Here is a 19,346-nt window from a genome sequence, read left to right as displayed (position 1 = left end):
ATGGAAACCTCAACTTGTACTGGTGAATGACAACTATATTATGGCCTCTTAATGTTACAGCTGTTACCATGTGCATAGGCATTATTACTGACTGGGTTCGAACTCGGGTATGTGCGGCACAAGACTGTGTCAGCCTGTTGAGCTAAAGTCTAGGCATTTGTTCTAGGTTGGAGCTAACGCAAGTTTTCAGGACTCAAAGTTACTTTAATTTTTATTTAACCTTTATTTAACCAGGAGGTGCTCATTGAGATTTGAAATCTCTTTTTCAAGATTGTCCTGGCCAAGATAAGCAGCACCAAGTCATTACACAATTACAGACAGACAACATGAAAAACTACAGGTAATCTAGTAAAAAAACCATAGAAGTCACAAGAGTATAACAACATCATAATTAAAAACATTGACAGGTCAAGGAATCAGCCCCAAAATCCTTCATCAACGATTTAAAAACACCAATCGGGACAAGTTCTTCCAGTTTAAAAGTATTTTGTAAGGAGTTCCAAGCCAATGGCGCAGAGTACATAAAAGCCCTTTTACCAAATTCAGTTCGGACATTTGGAACAGTTAGCAGGATAAAGTCCTGCGAACGAAGAGAGTACCCACCACGTCTGAACAATAAAAATGGCCAAATAAAATGGTAGTAAACCCAAAATGGCTTTGTAAATAAAAGTATACCAGTGACTGAGCCTACGATTGACTAGAAGGCCAGCCAACCCTTGTATATAAAGTGCAGTGGTGCGTAAGGGTTTTGCAGTTTAAAATAAATCTCAATGAACAGATATGTAAGGGGTTCAGCTATGGAATCAGCTGCCAGTTTTAAAAAGCAGGGATCAAGAAGATCAGGACCTGCAGGCTTTCTCTGATCTAAGGATTTCAGTGCTTTATGTACCTCCTGCACTGAGAATGGCAAAAAGCTTAACATTTGACCTGCCCTCACTGGTTCATCCACAAAGGGTTGTACAGAGACAGAGGATACTGAATCAAACAGCCTACCAGATAATACAAAGCACTTATTGAAACAATTCAGCATTTCAGTTTTGTCATATACAGCAACAGAGTCCTTCAATACACATAACGGTAATTCATTAACAATACTCTTACCATACAGTCTTAATAGCCTTCCAAAACTTTCTAGGGTCATTCAGGTTATCAGTGGTAACAAACATAAAATATTCAGACCTGGCCTTCCTGAGAAGAAAATAACACTTGTTTTGTAGCTGCCTAAAAAGAAGCCAATCAGCATCAGAACATGATTTCCTTGCTTTAGCCCAGGCTAGATTACGTTTGTGAATAATATAAGACAGCTCAGAAGAAAACCATGGATTATCCCACCCTTTAACTCTGAACCTGCGGAATGGGGCATGCTTGTTTACTATTTGGATAAAACCAGCATGAAAGAATTTCCAGTTTCCACATCAGGAATAAGCTCAATCTTGCACCAATCAAAATAAAACAAATCATGAAAGAAAGCTTGCTCATTAAAACTCGTAAAATGTATCTTACGAATAAAGCGTGGGTTTGTCTTATGGACCTTAGTATTTCTAACAGCAACAACAGCACAATGGTCACTTAAATCATTACAAAAAACACCAACCGCAGAATATTTATGTTATGTCAATATCAAATCAATCAGGGTAGATTTCTCTGGACATTTGAGATTCGGGCGGGTGGGTGAGTAAATTAACTGGGTAAGATTCATAGAATTACAAAACATTTTAAAAACATCAGACACCGGCTTTAACCAATACCAATCAAGATCATTTCACTGTAAAGAAGTTTAGACATAAGGTGCATCAGAGAAGAAAATGCATCACTGAAAGCAGAGGGGGGTCTATAACAGCCAATCACAGTTATAGAGAGACCCTTTGAAACCTCAAGATTCAAACCTCAAGATTCAAAGCAAGAAATTCCAACTGTTTACAAATAGAGTCAGACTTTGCCACACTTACAAGGAATTTAGTCTTTTACATATATAGCCACACCCCCACCTTTCTTAACTCGATCAGTGCAATGCACATTGTAACCATTTATACAAATATCCTTATCAAGAACAGACTTGCTGAGCCAGGTTTCAGAAAAAACAATTACATCAGCATCAGTTGATTTAGCCCAAATCCTAACCCAATCAATTTGACAACAGGCTGCATACATTTAAATGAAAAATTACCAAAACCAGATCTAGATTTAAAATCAGAGGGAGTTTGGAGACATTGCATATCAGGGCCAGGGTTAGGTTGCACATTACCTGATATCAACAAAAGAAGAATAACTAGGCACCTCTGTTTAATAACCTTGAATGGCTTCTCTTTTTTAAGAGACCTACTGCAAGCGAATTCTACAAGTGAGTTTCCAGACAATACAAAATAAAAACAGGCCTTATTCCTAAAATAAAATCCCAACTTCAGGTTCAATTTTTTTGTAAGTTGTTGAATATGCAATTTAAAAGAGAGGCCGTCATCAATTCAAATTCCAATATATTTCTATGAGGTTACAGTCTCAATCTAATTTCCCTGACAGGTAGTAATAGGTGAAAGGTTCAGAGGTTTATTTCTTGCTTTAGAAAACACCATTAGTTTAGTTTTGTCAGTATTGATGATAATATCATTAAAAAGTGAGACACAGTGCTGTTTTTTGTCAACGGCTTCAGTGATATCATTTAAAACCTTCATGGCTGCTGTAACTGTGTTATGCTTCTTCCTGAAGCCCGATTGGTACATTGATAAAATAGAGTTAGTATATTTTAAAATCATCAGACACCGGCTTTAACCAACAGTCATTTAAAAACTATTAAACTTTGGTAGTGACACAAGTTTGTACTGTTCACATCATGCCACAAATGCATCGGCACTTGGACGAGTGGACCGAGTGAAAAAGAGTGAGTTCCCACAGACAAAATGTCTAATGGACGGGAGAGCACATTGTCAGATGTACTCACCCAGCGGCAATGTTTGTTTTCTCCTGAGTTCAGTAAAGTCAGTGCACAAAGTAATATCATGAAAATTGTCATTTTCTCTGAGAGATGTAAGAAATAGAGGCCAAGGAAAAGTAAGGGGAGAGAGGGACTGTGTGTATCTATGAGTTTGTATGTGAGTGTGTGCATGTGTAAATAGATTGGGTGTGGGAGGTCGATTGAGAGAACGGGTTGCGGATTGCTTAGCTGCCTCTGACAGCCAGGCTGAGAGCGAAGAGGATCAGCTTGGACGAGACACTCCGCAGAGGGAAAGCTAAGGATAGAACCCAGGCCAGCCATAGAGAGGGTTACTTGGGTAAACTTCAAGTAAAGAAGTGCAAATAGAAAAAATATTTTTATCCGAGTTGACGGAGACCCGCGATCTTTACACCAGCAAAACTAAACAGTTTGCACTACACCACAAGGAAATTGTAGATTTGCTCCACCATAAATGAATAGGTTATTTGTAGGTTAAAATCTACTAGTGACAGACATATGACTTGACATGCTGCCATCTTGGATTGCCATCTTGGATATCGCACTGCACACTGCAATGTTACTCCTTATGTAAGTGTGCACTGAGCCAACTCCATTGAACCAATTCCACAAGACTGCCTCAGCCTGTTGATATAAATCCTAGTCATCTAGGTTGGAGCTAATGCAAGTTTTCAGGTCTCAGGCAAAGTTACTCCTCACATGAGCGTGCACTGAGTTAACTTCGTTACTACAGCTAGCAGCAGCTGAACACTATCGCCAACTACAGCAGCTGAACACTATCGCCAACTACTCAGTCTGAGCCTATGTGGATGGCTTTGAGAACGTGTCAAGCTCATTCCACGAAGGGCCGAGTGTCTGAGGGTTTTCGCTCCACCCTTGTACTTGATTAATGAATTAAGATCATTAATTAGTAAGGAACTTCCATCACCTGGTTGTCTAGGTATTAATTGAAAGGAAAAAACAAAAACCTGCCGACACTCGGCCCTCCATGGAATGAGTTTGAAACCCCTGGCTTGGAGTAGAGAGAACTCACCCTGCTCATCGCTGTCCGGTTTTGCTGTTCCTTCCTCCTCGTCTTCCTCCTCTCCCTTACTGTCTTTGGACAGCAACCGTCGGAACAGGCTACCAAGCGAACGAGTCATTTCTGTCTCCTCAACTCTCTCTGAGACGTCCATAAAAACACAGTTCGTACCCCTTAATTAATCTGCTATCGCCCCCCTTTGCCCCTGTTTACACAACCCCTCTGTACCTGTATAAGTCAGTTGTCCATGTCACTTGTAAAGGGTTAGGTTAGCTGACCAGTCCTAGTCTACTCGGTGTGTGTCTGCCTGGCCATATTTAGCCCTGGCTGCCGCGACACTAAAACTCTAACTCCCTAAACCCCCACCTCACCACCACCACTCTCTCCAGGCTCCTGTAGCACACACACGCTTGCTTCCATACACGCCTTGGCTTTACGAGAAGGTTATCTAACACTGCAATGAGACACTGGAGTCAACCTTTTAACCTTTGTCAAGCGGGACAGCTGCACACCTCCCTGTCCAGTGTGTGTAACGCCATGCGTCAAACACAATTAGGAGTTATTCAAACGGTTTAACTATGTGGATATGTGATCCCTTGACCCCGGCACGCCATGAAATAGAAATGGATAGGGTCTATTCTGAGAGTGTAAATGGGCGTCACTGCATGGTGGGAACTATTTATATCTGTGTTTACGTGGAGAAAGTGCTGGTAGAGGAAATTTCCAGTGAGCAATGACAGAGGCAAGACATCAGAGAAACTGGGGACATATTAAAGAGAGTATGTCTTTGTTAGGTAACCAGGGTGTGGGTGGGTAAATATGGAAGTCAGTGTATGTTTGAACACTGTTTTTTTCTATGAGTGATCTTCAAGTACGTTTGTGTGGGTGGGTGGGTGGGGGGGGGATTCAGTTACAAAACCATCATGTATCTGCAGAAATGAGAAAATTCTAAAGACTAAGATGGCTAGTTTTTGGCAAAGTGTTTTATTTTATATCAATTTTACATTTTCCCCTGAATATCCTCATTACAGGGAATTTTAGGAAATGTTAATTTAGAAATAAAGTTATTTGAATACAACACAACATATGTTGCTGTAGTTTGTCCATAAATCATAAAATTGGTATACTAGTTGAAGTTTACATTAAACTATAACATTTATTACGTACAAACACAGTGTCTGTGGACGTGTCTCATTAACATAACACTTTTTCAAGTTCCTGTAAAAACTCCAATCAGTTTTTAAATAAAGTTTTATTCACCAATGATGCATCATATAGAGGAGTAGTCCTTAGATGAGCACATGCTAAGTAAATGTATTTGCTCATATACCTTCACCAGGAGGTTCTTATTCTCAGACACCCCCTATACCCCACTTTGCCTTCTTGTTACCGAAACAGCTAAAAATCTCAAATTGGGAGAGAAAAAACCATTACCTTACCAACATGGAAGCATGAATGGGCTTCAGTGATGTTGTCAATTGTTTGATGACTCATAATAATCTGTATCCTATTGTTTACAGATTGAGCTAAGGACCCTCTCATTACCGAACACACATTTCTCATTATCACATCATTTTTAGGTATGTTTCGGGTAATGAGAACCTTAATTTCGATAATGATAATAAGCTAATTCTAATGTACAGTGGGGGAAAAAGTATTTGATCCCCTGCTGATTTTGTACGTTTGCCCACTGATAAAGAAAGGATCAGTCTATAATTTTAATGGTAGGTTTATTTGAACAGTGAGAGACAGAATAACAACAAAAAAATCCAGAAAAACGCATGTCAAAAATGTTATAAAATGATTTGCATGTTAATGAGGGAAATAAGTATTTGACCCCCTCTCAATCAGAAAGATTTCTGGCTCCCAGGTGTCTTTTATACAGGTAATGAGCTGACAGCACAAAGGGTGTGCTGTGCTGGTAACTTTATTTATTTACTAGCACCACTCCTTAACCCTATTGTATATATTCTTGGTAAAACAAGTAGGGTTTGTCAAGAAATATGGGTTGTGTAAACCCCATTTAATGTTCTTTAAGCCAAAATTGGAAGTTTATCTTTAAGCAAAGAGCAACCCCACCATTTAAAAAATGATCTCCCCCATTTTGACATGTGTACCTGTCTTCACACTTACCTATGCTGTTGTTTGATATCCCAAGACCGTTGTTGGTTCCTTATTGCACATATTTAAGGGGTGGCAGGTAGCCTAGTGGTTAGAGCATTGAACTTGTAACCGGAAAGTTGCGAGATCGAATCCCAGAGGTGACAAGCTAAAATTCTGTTGTTCTGCCACTGAACAAGGCAGTTAACCCACTGTTCCAAGGCCATCATTGAAAATAAGAATTTGTTCTTATCTGACTTGCCTAGTTAAATAAAGGTAAAATAAATAGTGTCCTGAATACAAAGTGCTATATTTGGGGCAAATCCAACAACACATTAACACTCTTTTATTTTCAAGCATGGTGGTGGCTGCATCATGTTATGGGCTCCCGAGTGGCGCAGCTGTCTAAGGCACTGCATCAAGGGGTCGTCACTACAGTCCCTGGTTTGAATCCTGGCTGTATCACATCCAGCTGTGATTGGGAGTCCCATAGGGGCACTGGCCCAGCGTCGTCCGGGTTTGGCCTGGGTAGGCAGTCATTGTAAATAAGAATTTGTTCTTAACTGACTTGCCTAGTTAAATAAAGGTTAAATTGTCATTGGCAAGGACTAGGGAGTTTTGTAGGATAAAAGGAAACAGAATAGAGCAAAGCACAGGCAAAATCCTAGACAAAAACCTGGTCCAGTCTGCTTTCCAACAGACACTGGGAGACAAATTCCCCTTTCAGCAGGACAATAACCTAAAACACAAGGCCAAATATACACTGGAGTTGCTTACCAAGACGACATTGAAGTTTTGACTTCAATCAGCATTGAACATCTATGGCAAGACTTGAAAATGGATGTCAAGCAATGATCAACAACCAACTTGACAGATCTTGAAGAATTTAAAAAAGAATAATGTGCAAATATTGTACAATTCAGGTGTGCAAAGCTTGTAGAGACTTACCCAGAAAGACTCACAGCTGTAATCGCTGCCAAAGGTGATTCTAACATGTATTGAATCATCACAAAAACCACTGATATTGCCAACTACTTTAATTATTTTTTCATTTGCAAGATTAGCATACTTAGGCATGACATCAACAAACGCTGACACTACACATTCAAGTATATCTGAACAAATTATGAAAGACAAGAATTGTAGTTTTTCATTCTGTAAAGTGAGTGTGGAAAAGGTGAAAAATGATTGTTGTCTGACAACTTGGATCGAAAATGACTGAGGATAATAGCGGACGAAATTGATACTCATATTTACCATACCTTCAATTTAAGCCTATTAGAAAGTGTGTTCCCTCAGGCCTGGAGGGAAGCAAAAGTTATTCCCCTACCTAAGAATAGTAAAGCCCCCTTTACTGGCTCAAATAGCAGACCAATCAGCCTGTTACCAAACTTTAGTAAACTTTGGGGAAAAAATACTGTTTTTACAGTAAACAAATTGACAACAGACTTTCAGAATGATTTTAGGTAAGTAAGTAAGGACATTCAACAAGCACAGCACATACACAAATGACTGATGATTGGCTGAGAGAAATTGATGATAAAAAGATTGTGGGGACTTTTTTGTTAAGTCTTCAGTGCGGCTTTTGACATTATCGATCATAGTTTGTTGATGGAAAAACGTATAAGTTATAGCTTTACACCCCCTGCTATATTCTGGATAAAGAGTTACCTGTCAAACAGAACACAGAAGGTGTTCATTAATGGAAGCCTCTCCAACAAAATCCAGGTAGAATCAGGAATTCTCCAGGGCAGCTGTCTAGGCCCCATACTTTTTTCAATCTTTACTAACAACATGCCGCTGGCTTTAAGTAAAGCCAGTGTGTCTATGTATGCGGATGACTCAAAACTATACACGTCAGCTACCACAGCGACTGAAATGACAGCAACACTTAACAAAGAGCTAGAGTTAGTTTCAGAATGGGTGGCAAGGAATAAGTTAATCCTAAATATTTCAAAAACTAAAAGCATTGTATTTGGGATAAATCATTCACTAAACCCTAAACCTCAACTAAATCTTGTAATGAATAATGTGGAAAATGAGCAAGTCAAGGAGACTAAACTGCTTGGAGTAACCCTGGATTATGAACTGTCATGGTCAAAATATTGATAGCACAGTAGCTAGAATGGGGAGAAGTCTTTATATAATAAAGCTCTGCTCTTTAATCTTAACAGCACTATCAACAAGGCAGGTCCTACAGGTCCTAGTTTTGTCGCACCTGGACTACTGTTCAGTCGTGTAGTCAGATGCCACAAAGAGGGACTTCGAAAAATTGCAATTGGCTCAGAACAGGGCTGCACAGCTGGCCCTTGGATGTACACAGAGAGTGTAACATTCATAATTAATCATATGCATGTCAATCTCTCCTGGCTCAAAGTAGAGGAGAGATTGACTTCATATTTGTGTATTTGTGAGAGATTTTGACATGTTGAATGCACCAAGCTATCTGTTTGAACAACGGACACACAGTTCAGACACCCATGCATACCACACAAGACATGCCACCAGACATCTCTTCACAGTCCCCAAGTCCAAAACAGACTATGGGAAGCGCACAGTACTACATAGAGCCATGACTACATGGAAATCTATTTCACATCAAGTAACTCATAGATTGACTTCATCACTACTTGTATTTGTGTATTTGTGAGAGATATTGGCATGTTGAATGCACCGAGCTATCTGTTTGAACAACTGGCACACAGTTCAGACACCCATGCATACCACACAAGACATGCCACCAGACATCTCTTCACAGTCCCCAAGTCCAAAACAGACTATGGGAGGCACACAGTACTACATAGAGCCATGACTACATGGAACTCTATTCCACATCAAGTAACTCATGCCAGCAGTAAATGGCAGCAGCTAACAGGGATCCATAATAAATACAAATACAAATGGTGAAGCGTGATTCATCACTCCAGAGTCCAATGGGGGCAAGCTTTACACCACTCCAGCCGACGCTTGGAATACGCATGGTGATCTTAGGCCTGTGTGCGACTGCTCGGCCATGGAAACCCATTTCATGAAGCTACCGATGAACAGTATTTGTGCTAACGTTGCAACTTGGAACATTGAGGAACTTGAAGCTCCTTTGACCCGCTCCACTACAGCCCCGTCGATGTTGATGGGGGAATGCTCGGCCTTCAGTTTCCTGTAGTCAACGATCAGCTCCTTTCTCTTGTTGACGTTGAGAGAGGTTGTTGTCCTGGCACCACACTGCCAGGTCACTGACCTCCACCCTATAGGCTGTCTCCTCATCTTCTGTGATCAGGCCTACCACTGTCGTGTCGTCATTAAACTTAATGATGATGTTGGAGCGGTGCCGGAGCGCCAGGTCTAGGTCCAAGAGGCTTCTAAACAGCTTTCACCCCCAAGCCATAAGACTCCTGAACATCTAATCAAATGGCTACCTAGACTATTTGCATTGCCCGCGCCTCTTTTACGCTGCTGCTACACTCTGTTATTATCTATGCATAGTCACTTTAATAACTCAACCTACATGTACATATTAACTCAATTACCTCGACTAACCGGTGCCCAAGCAAACCCACTCTGTACCGGTACCCCCTGTATGTAGCCTCGCTATTGTTCTTTTCCGACTGCTCTTTATTTATTTGTTACCCTTAACCAACTGCATTGTTGGTAAAGGGCTTGTAGTAAGCATTTCACTGTAAGGTCTACACCTGTTGTATTTGGCGCATGTGACAAATACAATTTCATTTGATTTGAGTTGTGTGTGCCCACGCAGTAGTAGGTGAACAGGGAGTACAGGCGGAGACTAAATACGGAACCTGAGGGGCCCCCATTGAGGGTCAGTGTGGCGGATGTGTTGTTGCTTACCCTCACCACCTGGGGTTGCCCGTCAGTCAGTCCAGGATCCAGTTTCAGATGGAGGTGTTCAGTCCAAGAGCTTAGGGATGAGCTTGGAGGGCCCTATGGTACGGTGAGCTGTAGTCAATAAACAGCATTCTCACATACAGTGCATTTGGAAAGTATTGAGACCTCTTCCCTTTTTCCACATTTTGTTGTTACTGCCTTATTCTAAAATTGACTAAATAAATGTTTTCCCTCAATCTACACACAATACCCCATAATGACAAAATAAAAACAGAAATACCTTATTTGCATTAGTATTCAGACCATTTGCTGTGAGACTTGAAATTGAGCTCAGGTGCATCCTGTTTCTACAACTTGATTGGAGTCCACCTGTGGTAAATTCAATTGATTGGACATGATTTGGAAAGGCACACACTTGTCTACATAAGGTACCAAAAAATGTCTGCAACATTGAAGGTCCCCAAGAACACAGTGGCCTCCATCATTCTTAAATGGAAGAGGTTTGGAACCACCAAGACTCTTGCTAGAGCTGGCCGCCAGGCCAAACTGAGCAATCGGGGGAGAAGGGCCTTGGTCAGGGAGATGATGAAAGAACCCAATGATCACTCTGACAGAGCTCCAGAGTTCTTCTGTGGAGATGGGAGAACCTTCCAGAAGGCACCTAAAGGACTCTCAGACCATGACAAGATTCTCTGATCTGATGAAACCAAGATTGAACGCTTTGGCCTGAATGCTAAATGTCACATCTAGAGAAAACCTGGCACCATCCCTATGGTGAAGCATGGTGGTGGCAGCATCATGCTGTGGAGATGTTTTTCAGTGGCAGGGACTGTGAGACTTGTCAGGATCAAGGGAAAGATGAACGGAGCAAAGTACAGAGAGATCCTTGATCAAAACCCACTCCAAAGTGCTCATGACCTCAGACTGGGGCAAAGGTTCACCTTTCAACAGGACAACGACCCTAAGCACACAGCCAAGACAATGCAGGAGTGGCTTCAGGACAAGTCTCTGAATGTCCTTGAGTGGCCCAGCCAGAGCGCAGACTTGAACCCGAATGAACATCTCTGGAGAGACCTGAAAATAGCTGTGCAGCGACGCTCCCCATCTAACCTGACAGAGCTTGAGAGGATCTGCAGACAAGAATGGGAGAAAGGATCTGCAGACAAGAATGGGAGAAACTCCCCAAATACAGATGTGCCAAGCGTCATACCCAAGAAGACATGAGGCTGTAATCGCTGCCAACTGCCCATTATGCCAAACCTATGCTCGCCAAGTTTCGTCTTCGAAGTCTTTTCCGTTTAGGAGAAAAGGTCACGTTGTTATTGGTGATGTTTGTTACATTTGCAATATGATTCCTTGTGCCCTCCATTCGCCCTCTGCTGTTATTTTCCGTGACAGGTGAAAAATGACCAAAATTAAAAAATTGTATTAAACGGAAACCGAACGTCTGAGAGACTTTGTTCGATGACTTCCCGGAAGATCTGGCCCCGGTGCACGGCCCGGCGCCGTCCGTGAATTTTACAAACGTTCGCGGACGTCTAGTAAGGGACCGTACATTTGCAATATGGACTTCCTCATCAGTCATACAGCAAATACCGAAATGTTCCCTTCATGTATGACAGGGATAACCGGGGGCTGCAATGAGAAAAGTTAATACAGGTAATAAGTAGTACAAACTGTCTATACATGGTCCCCTGTTTGTAAATGTACATTCTAACTGTGTTGGTGTGTGCTAAGTTGAGGGTCTTGAATTTGAGTGATAGTCTTCAGTGCTTCATGTTGAGTCTGTCATTCTTCATTTGGGTTGTATAACATTGATAGTAGGGGTTTTGTTTTATCATGTTATCAGAATTCTAATGTTAAAGCGTATCAATACATATGGCTTTCTGGATGATACAGTACAATTGACTTGAGCATGTTTTAATATGTTTATAACTATGTAAGTGGACTAGCAGTAGCGTGTCTAACTAACGTGTTATGGGTTAGATAGAATGATTCATTGTGCAAAATGTATTTCTAGCCGGAGGAAAAGTACATACGGGGCATGTGTTTGAGACAGAATGTTTGCATAAGAGTGTGCCAAATGATAGGTGACCATTGTTGTACATTTATACCCCAGGGTGAAGGTAACTTGACTGTTGTAGTGGAGCATCTAAAAGAGCTCAGTGGTGATCTCACAAATGAACACCAACCAGACAACGATTGGAATCCGTTTGGATGGTTTCAGTCATTCTTTGGTGTTATGGGAGCTACAATATTTCATTGGTTGATGTATGGCTTAGTAATATTTTTGATTGCCTTGTGTGTGGTGATAACTTATGTACTGATGTTTAAATTCATAAGTGCCTTTCCCCTTTCTGAGAATGAATCGCACTATGTGACGGTATGAAACTCAATGACAATGAAGGTTATTTATAAATGTAATGTACAAAGTGTAAGAAAGTCTATACTTTTCCCTCTTTCCCCTCATGTTAATGCTTGTTTAATGAAAATACTTTAAAGTAATTTTCTATTAGGGTGAGACAGCCTCAAAAGGGAGGAAATGTTGTGGGAAATTACATAATTAGTCATGCCATGCCATGTTTTACTGCTTTTAGAATAGTCTCTTGTTAACTGTTGAGGACAGACGTTCTGCTAGCGGAACGCCTAGCCAACGTCCAATGGAACAGCAGGGCGCGAAAAAAAAACATCAAAAATCAAATAATTTCAATTTCTCAAACATACGACTATTTTGCACCATTTTAAAGATACACTTCTCCTTAATGTAACCACATTGTCCGATTTCAAAAAGGCTTTACAGCAAAATCAAAACATTAGATTATGTTAGGACAGTACATAGACAAACAATAACCACACAGCCATTTTCCAAGCAAGGAGATGTGTCACAGAAACCCAAAATACAGCTAAAATGAAGCACTAACCTTTGACAATCTTCATCAGATGACCCTCCTAGGACATCATGTTACACAATACATGCATTTTTTGTTCGAAAAAGTTCATATTTATATCCAAAAACAGCATTTTACATTGGTGCGTGATGTTCAGAAAATGTATTCCCACCAAAACCTCCAGTGAATGAGCACATCAATTTACAAAAATACTCATCATAAACGTTGACAAAATATATAACAATTATTTAAAGAATTATAGATACACTACTCCTTGATGCAACCACTGTGTCAGATTTTAAAATAGCTTCACGGAGAAAGCACATTGTTCAATATTCTGAGTACATAGCTCAACCATCAATGCAAGCTATACAGCTACCCGTCAAGTTCTGGCATCAACAAAACTCTGAATTTGTGTTAAAAATCATTCCTTACCTTTGCTGATCTTTGGCGGAATGCACTCCAAGGACTCCTCGGTTTTGCATTTCGCGCGACGCGATTCCACTGAGAGGTTAAAAATCAAAACATATAGCCCAACGTTTGTATTACAACTAAAGTGGCTTTAATAACTTTAATTAACCTGTCTGGGAACCACCCTAGTCAACAGCCAGTGGAATCGCGTCGCGCGAAATACAAATACCTCATAAATGCTATAACTTCAATTTCTCAAACATATGACTATTTTACACCATTTTATAGATACACCTCTCCTGAATCGAACCACGCTGTCCCATTTCAAAAAGGCTTTACAGCAAAAGCAAAACATTAGATTATGTCAGGAGAGTACCCTGCCAAAAAAAATCACACTGCCATTTTCAAAGCAACTAGCATGCATCACAAATTCCCAAAACACAGCTAAATGCAGCACTAACCTTTGACAATCTTCATCAGATGACCCTCCTAGGACATCATGTTACACAATACATTCATTTTTTGTTCGAAAAAGTTCATATTTATATATAAAAACAGCATTTTACATCGGCGCGTGACGTTCAGAAAATATTTTCCCTCAAATGCTTCCGGTGAATCAGCGCTACAATTTACAAAATTACTATTCGAAAACATTGTTAAAATGTAATATTGTCATTCAAAGAATTATAGATTAACATCTCGTGAATGCAACCGCATTTCCAGATTTAAAAATAACTTTACTGGGAAATCACACTTTGCAATAAACGAGGTGGTATGCTCAGAAAAATAGGCTAGGCGATACAGATTTGCACCATCTTGGAACCATCTAAAATCAAATATACTATTGTAAATATTCCCTTACCTTTGATTATCTTCATCAGACGGCACTTCCAGGAATCCCAGGTCCACAACAAATGTAGTTTTGTTCGAAAAAGTTAATAATTTATGTCCCAATAGCTCCTTCTTGTTAGCGCGTTCCGAAGGCTACTCATAATGTACTGTAGCGCGCGGGACTTGTCGTCACGAAAGAGCAAAAAATATATATTTACGTTCATTCAAACATGTCAAACGTTGTATAACATAAATCTTTAGGGCCTTTCTCAACCAGAGCTTCAATAATATTCAAGGCGGACGATTGCATTGTCTTACTAACTGTTTCGGAATGAGAGAGTACCCGCGTCATAGTAGTAATGGCCCTCCCCCTGTGACCAACTTTCCAAGCCTCTCTTTCGGTCAGTTTCTACCATAGAAGATTCAAACCACTTTGTAAAGACTGTTGACATCTAGTGGAAGCCTTAGGAAGTGCTAAATGAATCCTAACTCACGGTGTGTTTTATAGGCAAAGTGTTGAAGGTGATTCCACAAATCAGATTTCCACTTCCTGCATGGAATCTTCTCAGGTTTTTGCCTGCCATATGAGTTCTGTTATACTCACAGACACCATTCAAACTGTTTTAGAAACTTTATAGTGTTTTCTATTCAAATATCCTAATTATATGCATATTCTAGTTACTGGGCAGGAGTAGTAACCAGATTAAATCGGGTCCGTTTTTTATCCGGACGTGCAAATACTGCCCCCTATCCCCAACAGGTTTAAGCACATTAATCTGCTTTACAATGGGTGTAGAGCCTAACTGGCATACATATGCAGCGCACCTTTTATAATAAAAGCATTACATGCATAATCGCATTTGTGGTCACTTTTGACAATGGTGTTTTCTTGCTAATGGAACATTCACCCTTATAGCCTATTGCCGTGTGTGCATTGCTGTGCTTATAATGTGAAGAAATAGCCTAATAGTTGATCAACATGTTAGCTAAATGTTCTGATCTGTTGCATCAGCCTCATTAATAAAAACATGTTTTTGATGCTAGTGGTTTTATTCATTTGGGATCTATCGCATCCCACAACTGTCCCAGACTATGTTTGGAATATTTATTTCTCGCACAGAATAGATCAACTTTTGTACTATGGGGGATAGTAGATTGACATAGGCTAGTGCTTTTGCTGTTCATTAGGCCTACACATCTTGTTGGCTGACAAAAAGTAATTGTGGACAGTTCTTCCAATATCTTCAATATGCGCCTCGGAATTGGATAAGGACTTCTGCAGTTGCATCCCCGATGTGTCTGTCTTCACTTGTAGACTGTGAAAAAGACCCGATCACATGACTGAGAGCCATGTGAGTGAGAGGTGCTTCGGAGTACCCAGCCAGGAGAAGGGAATTATAATTATTATATTCAGCCCAAGGGTACAACGGCCACTGGCCGCAAAAGGCATGGGTTTTTTGAGGGGGCATTATGGCCACACAAAGGGAATGCCGCCGGGAAATTTGAGGCATTATCAAGTGCTTGTCAAATTGTGAATGAGACTGATGAAGTATGTACAGCCTGCGCAAAAAACAAAGCAGAGCTTTTCAAATCATCATTAGAGTCACATCATGCAGCCTTAGAATGTATTATAAATCAAAACATATAGCCCAACACTTGTATCACGACTAAAGCTGCATAAATAACTCTAAATTAAGCATATAGGAGTACCTGTTTCTTTGTTAACCGCTCAACACAGAATAGCTTAATGTGCACACTCCCTCAAATAATTTGGAGAAAATATCCTTTCTATTTTATTCAGCCATGTTCAATTGTATTCTTCATACTATAAAATAATATGAAATAATGCCACGGAATTCTAATCAAATTTTGTCTGCTAATTGTACACAGCCATACGGCATGGGCCAAACTCAAGAGTATGCTATTCTGTTCTTCTGAAACAGACTACATTTTCTTCATATCATGTTTCTTTAGACGTGTATAAAATAAATAATGGATTTATTGTGATGGATTTATTAGACTTTTTAAAATGTAGATGTTCCAAAGGTCTGCATCAGTGGCTTGTAGGTTATGTGTGGAAGCCAGGAGATGCTAAATGTGTTTGTTAATTAACGGTCAATTATCGTGAGACCAGTAGTTATTTGCTTGACAATCACAGTTGACAATATTTTCTGATCGCCACAGCCATAATCAACTGCGTTACCTCTAAAACCAGCCTTTGGTTGGTCTTGACTATCCCTTTCAGTGCTGCCTGAAATTAGCACTCTGGATCATGTTAAGGACACACCTCAAATATTTCCACCCCGCCCATCTGTGCACAAGTGAGCTGATATAAGACAGGTAAATTGCAGAACATGGCGTTAGGGCTGGAAAAGGACATTGCGCCAGTTTTTACAATACAAAATTCCAAACTAACGTGCGTTTGACACTAGCGCCGCCTTAACGCCAGCAAAAAATAGAGCCCCTGGTTTCCAACAGTATCTTTAAAATACTTAAGCTTTGCATGATTGAGCTTTTACTCATACTATGTAAACCCAGGCCTGATGAATAATAAAGTGTCCCTCCCAAGACAGGGTGGTAGAGGTGGTGAGGGAAAGGGAAAACAACATAACATCAGTCTAACATTCAGCTGAAAATCTTTGACAAAGCAGCCACAACACTACTCTGCTTTGGGGGCCTGGGGACTTCCCACCTTTGGCAACCAAGGTTGTTTGGGTTTTTTCTCCACTACATCTGGGCAATGTAACTACAGACATTGATTATGTAACCCAGCACCTTGTTTGACTGTGTGCCTCTAAGCTAGCCGGCCAGCTGGTGGAGAGAGAGAGAGTTACATAAAGGAAACCCTTTTGGCCCATCATCAGGGCCTCAAGTTACACTCCCAGCAGCAGAGGAGAACCTAAACACCCTCTCACAGACAGCGCTTGCCCATATGTAAAACTGTAGGTGAGGGAGGGAGAGGTACTGTTGTGTGGTGGGACTGGGTACTGTGACAACAAAACTAACCATTTCTGTTGTCTCTGTGTAATGGATCAATATAGATTTTATTTTTGTATGGAATTGTATTGATACTGCCTCAACAAAAATGATGTATGTGTCTGGAAGTTCTGAATTCTGAATTTTTTGTTATGTTTGTGATGCTGACCTGAAACAAATGAATTGAGTGAGTGGACTTTATAGGCCGTTTTCCCGGACACATATTAATCCTAATCCTGGACCAAGAAGCACTTTCAATAGATTCTCCTTTGAGGTTTGGCTTAGTTTCTTAACACACCTAGGAACTGACTGACTAGACATACCAGCCTAGTCTCAGAGCATTTCGTATTAATCTGTATATTAATCCAAGAAGCTCCATTTAGTATGATATGTTACGTTTCGTATGGTATTTATTAATTTGTGAATGTCCATCACCCATTTTGTATGATATGTTATGAATTACAATATGCATAATATGTTTCAAAATTGCAAAACATACAATATGTTACGAATTTACAAAACGTATGATATGTTACGAATTCTAGCTAGGTGACTAACTGTCTGACGTTATCTAGGCTAGGGGTTAGGGGTTAAGGTAAAGTTTAGGAGTTAGGTCAAAGGGTTAAGGTTTGGGGAAGGGGAAGGGTTAAGCAAATAGTCCAGGTAGCCAATGTGCGGGGGCACCGGGTTAGTCGGGCTAATTGAGGTAATATGTACATGAATGTATAGTTAAAGTGACTATGCGCAGATGATTAACAGAGGGGTAAAAGCTGTTGAGGAGCCTTTTGGTTCTAGACTTGGCTCCCCGGTACCGCTTGCCATGCAGTAGCAGAGAGAACAGTCTATGACTGGGGTGGCTGGGGTCTTTGACAATTTTTATGGCCTTCCCCTGACACCACCTGGTGTAGAGGTCCTGGATGGCAGGCAGCTTAGCCCGAGTGATGTACTGGGCCATTCGCACTACCCTCTGTAGTGCCTTGCGGTCGGAGGCCAAGCAGTTGGCATCCCAGGCGGTGATGCAGCCAGTCAGGATGTTCTTGATGTTGCAGCTGTAGAACCTTTTGAGGATCTCAGGATCCATGCCAAATCTTTTCAGTCTCCTGAGGGGGAATAGGATTTGATGTGCCCTCTTCACGACTGTCTTGGTGTGTTTGGAACATTCTAGTTTGTTGGTGATGTGGACACCAAGGAACTTGAAGCTCTCAACCTGCTCCACTACAGCCCTGTCGATGAGAATGGGGGTGTGCTTGGTCCTCCTTTTCCTGTAGTCCACAATCATCTCCTTTGTCTTGATTACGTTGAGGGATAGGTTGTTATTCTGGCACCAACCGGCCAGGTTTCAATCTTTTCTAACGACATGCCACTAGCTTTGAGTAAAGCCAGTGTGTCTATCTATGCGGATGACAAACACTATACACGTCAACTAGTACAGCAACTGAAATGACTACAACACTTAACAAAGAGCAGCAGTTAGTTTAAGAATGGGTAGCAAGGAATAAGTTAGTCTTAAGTATTTCCAAAACTAATAGCATTGTATTTGGGACAAATCGTTCACTAAACCCTAAACCTAGACTAAATATTTTAATGAATAATGTGGAAATTGAGCAAGTTGAGGTGACTAAACTGCCTGGAGTAACCCTGGATTTTAAACTGTCATGGTTAAAACATATTGATGCAACAGTAGCTACGATGTGGAGAAGTATGTTCATAATAAAGCGTTGCTCTGCCTTCTTAATTAACAACACTATCAACAAGGCAAGTCCTACAGGCCCTAGTTTTGTCACTTCTAGACTACTGTTCAGTAGTGTGGTCCGGTGCCACAAAGAGGGACTTAGGAAAATTGCAGTTGGCTTACGGCTTACCCTTAAAAGTACACGGAGAGCTAACCTTAATGACATGCATGTCAATCTCTCATGGCTCAAAGTGGAAGAGAGATTGACTTCCTCCCTACTTGTTTTTGTAAGAGGTGTTGACAAGCTGAATGTACCGAGCTGTCTGTTTAAAATACTTACACACTAACACACACACACACACACACACACACACCTGAAAATGCCCTTGCCTTGTCTATATTCAAGTTATTTTTGCAAAGCTGTGTACAGAAGCATTTAGCATTTAGCACATCATATAATGCAATCAAGTACTGACAAAGTCATAGCCAAGATTTTCCAATTGGATCACAATATGAAATGCAATTAAAAAAGAAAATGGTGCAGTTGCTTGTCTGAAATGGTAGGTAGCCAAGTGTTTAAGACTGTTGGGTAAGTAACCAAAAGGTCGCTGGTTCAAATCCCTGTGCTGACTAGGTGAAAAATCTGTCGATATGCCC

At 40.6% G+C, this 19,346-nt stretch overlaps 1 protein-coding gene across 2 annotated transcripts in view; it reads right to left on the bottom strand.

The window, feature by feature from the left end:
- LOC115205817 (fibroblast growth factor 12) overlaps nt 1–19,346 on the bottom strand; it is a 168,778-nt gene that overhangs the window by 133,933 nt on the left and 15,499 nt on the right. The window contains exon 1 of one of the 2 annotated variants that reach the window (XM_029772159.1): nt 3,981–4,371. The exons of the other annotated variant lie outside the window; for it this stretch is intronic. Coding sequence (XP_029628019.1) covers nt 3,981–4,122 — 142 coding nt within the window. The 5' untranslated portion in view covers nt 4,123–4,371. Of the gene's footprint in view, nt 1–3,980; nt 4,372–19,346 lie in introns of those variants that run through there. 2 annotated transcript variants of the gene reach the window in all.

This window comes from Salmo trutta, chromosome 13 (assembly GCF_901001165.1).
Source record: "Salmo trutta chromosome 13, fSalTru1.1, whole genome shotgun sequence".
Taxonomy (NCBI): Eukaryota; Metazoa; Chordata; class Actinopteri; order Salmoniformes; family Salmonidae; genus Salmo; species Salmo trutta.
This window is presented reverse-complemented; position numbering and strand designations above follow the sequence as displayed.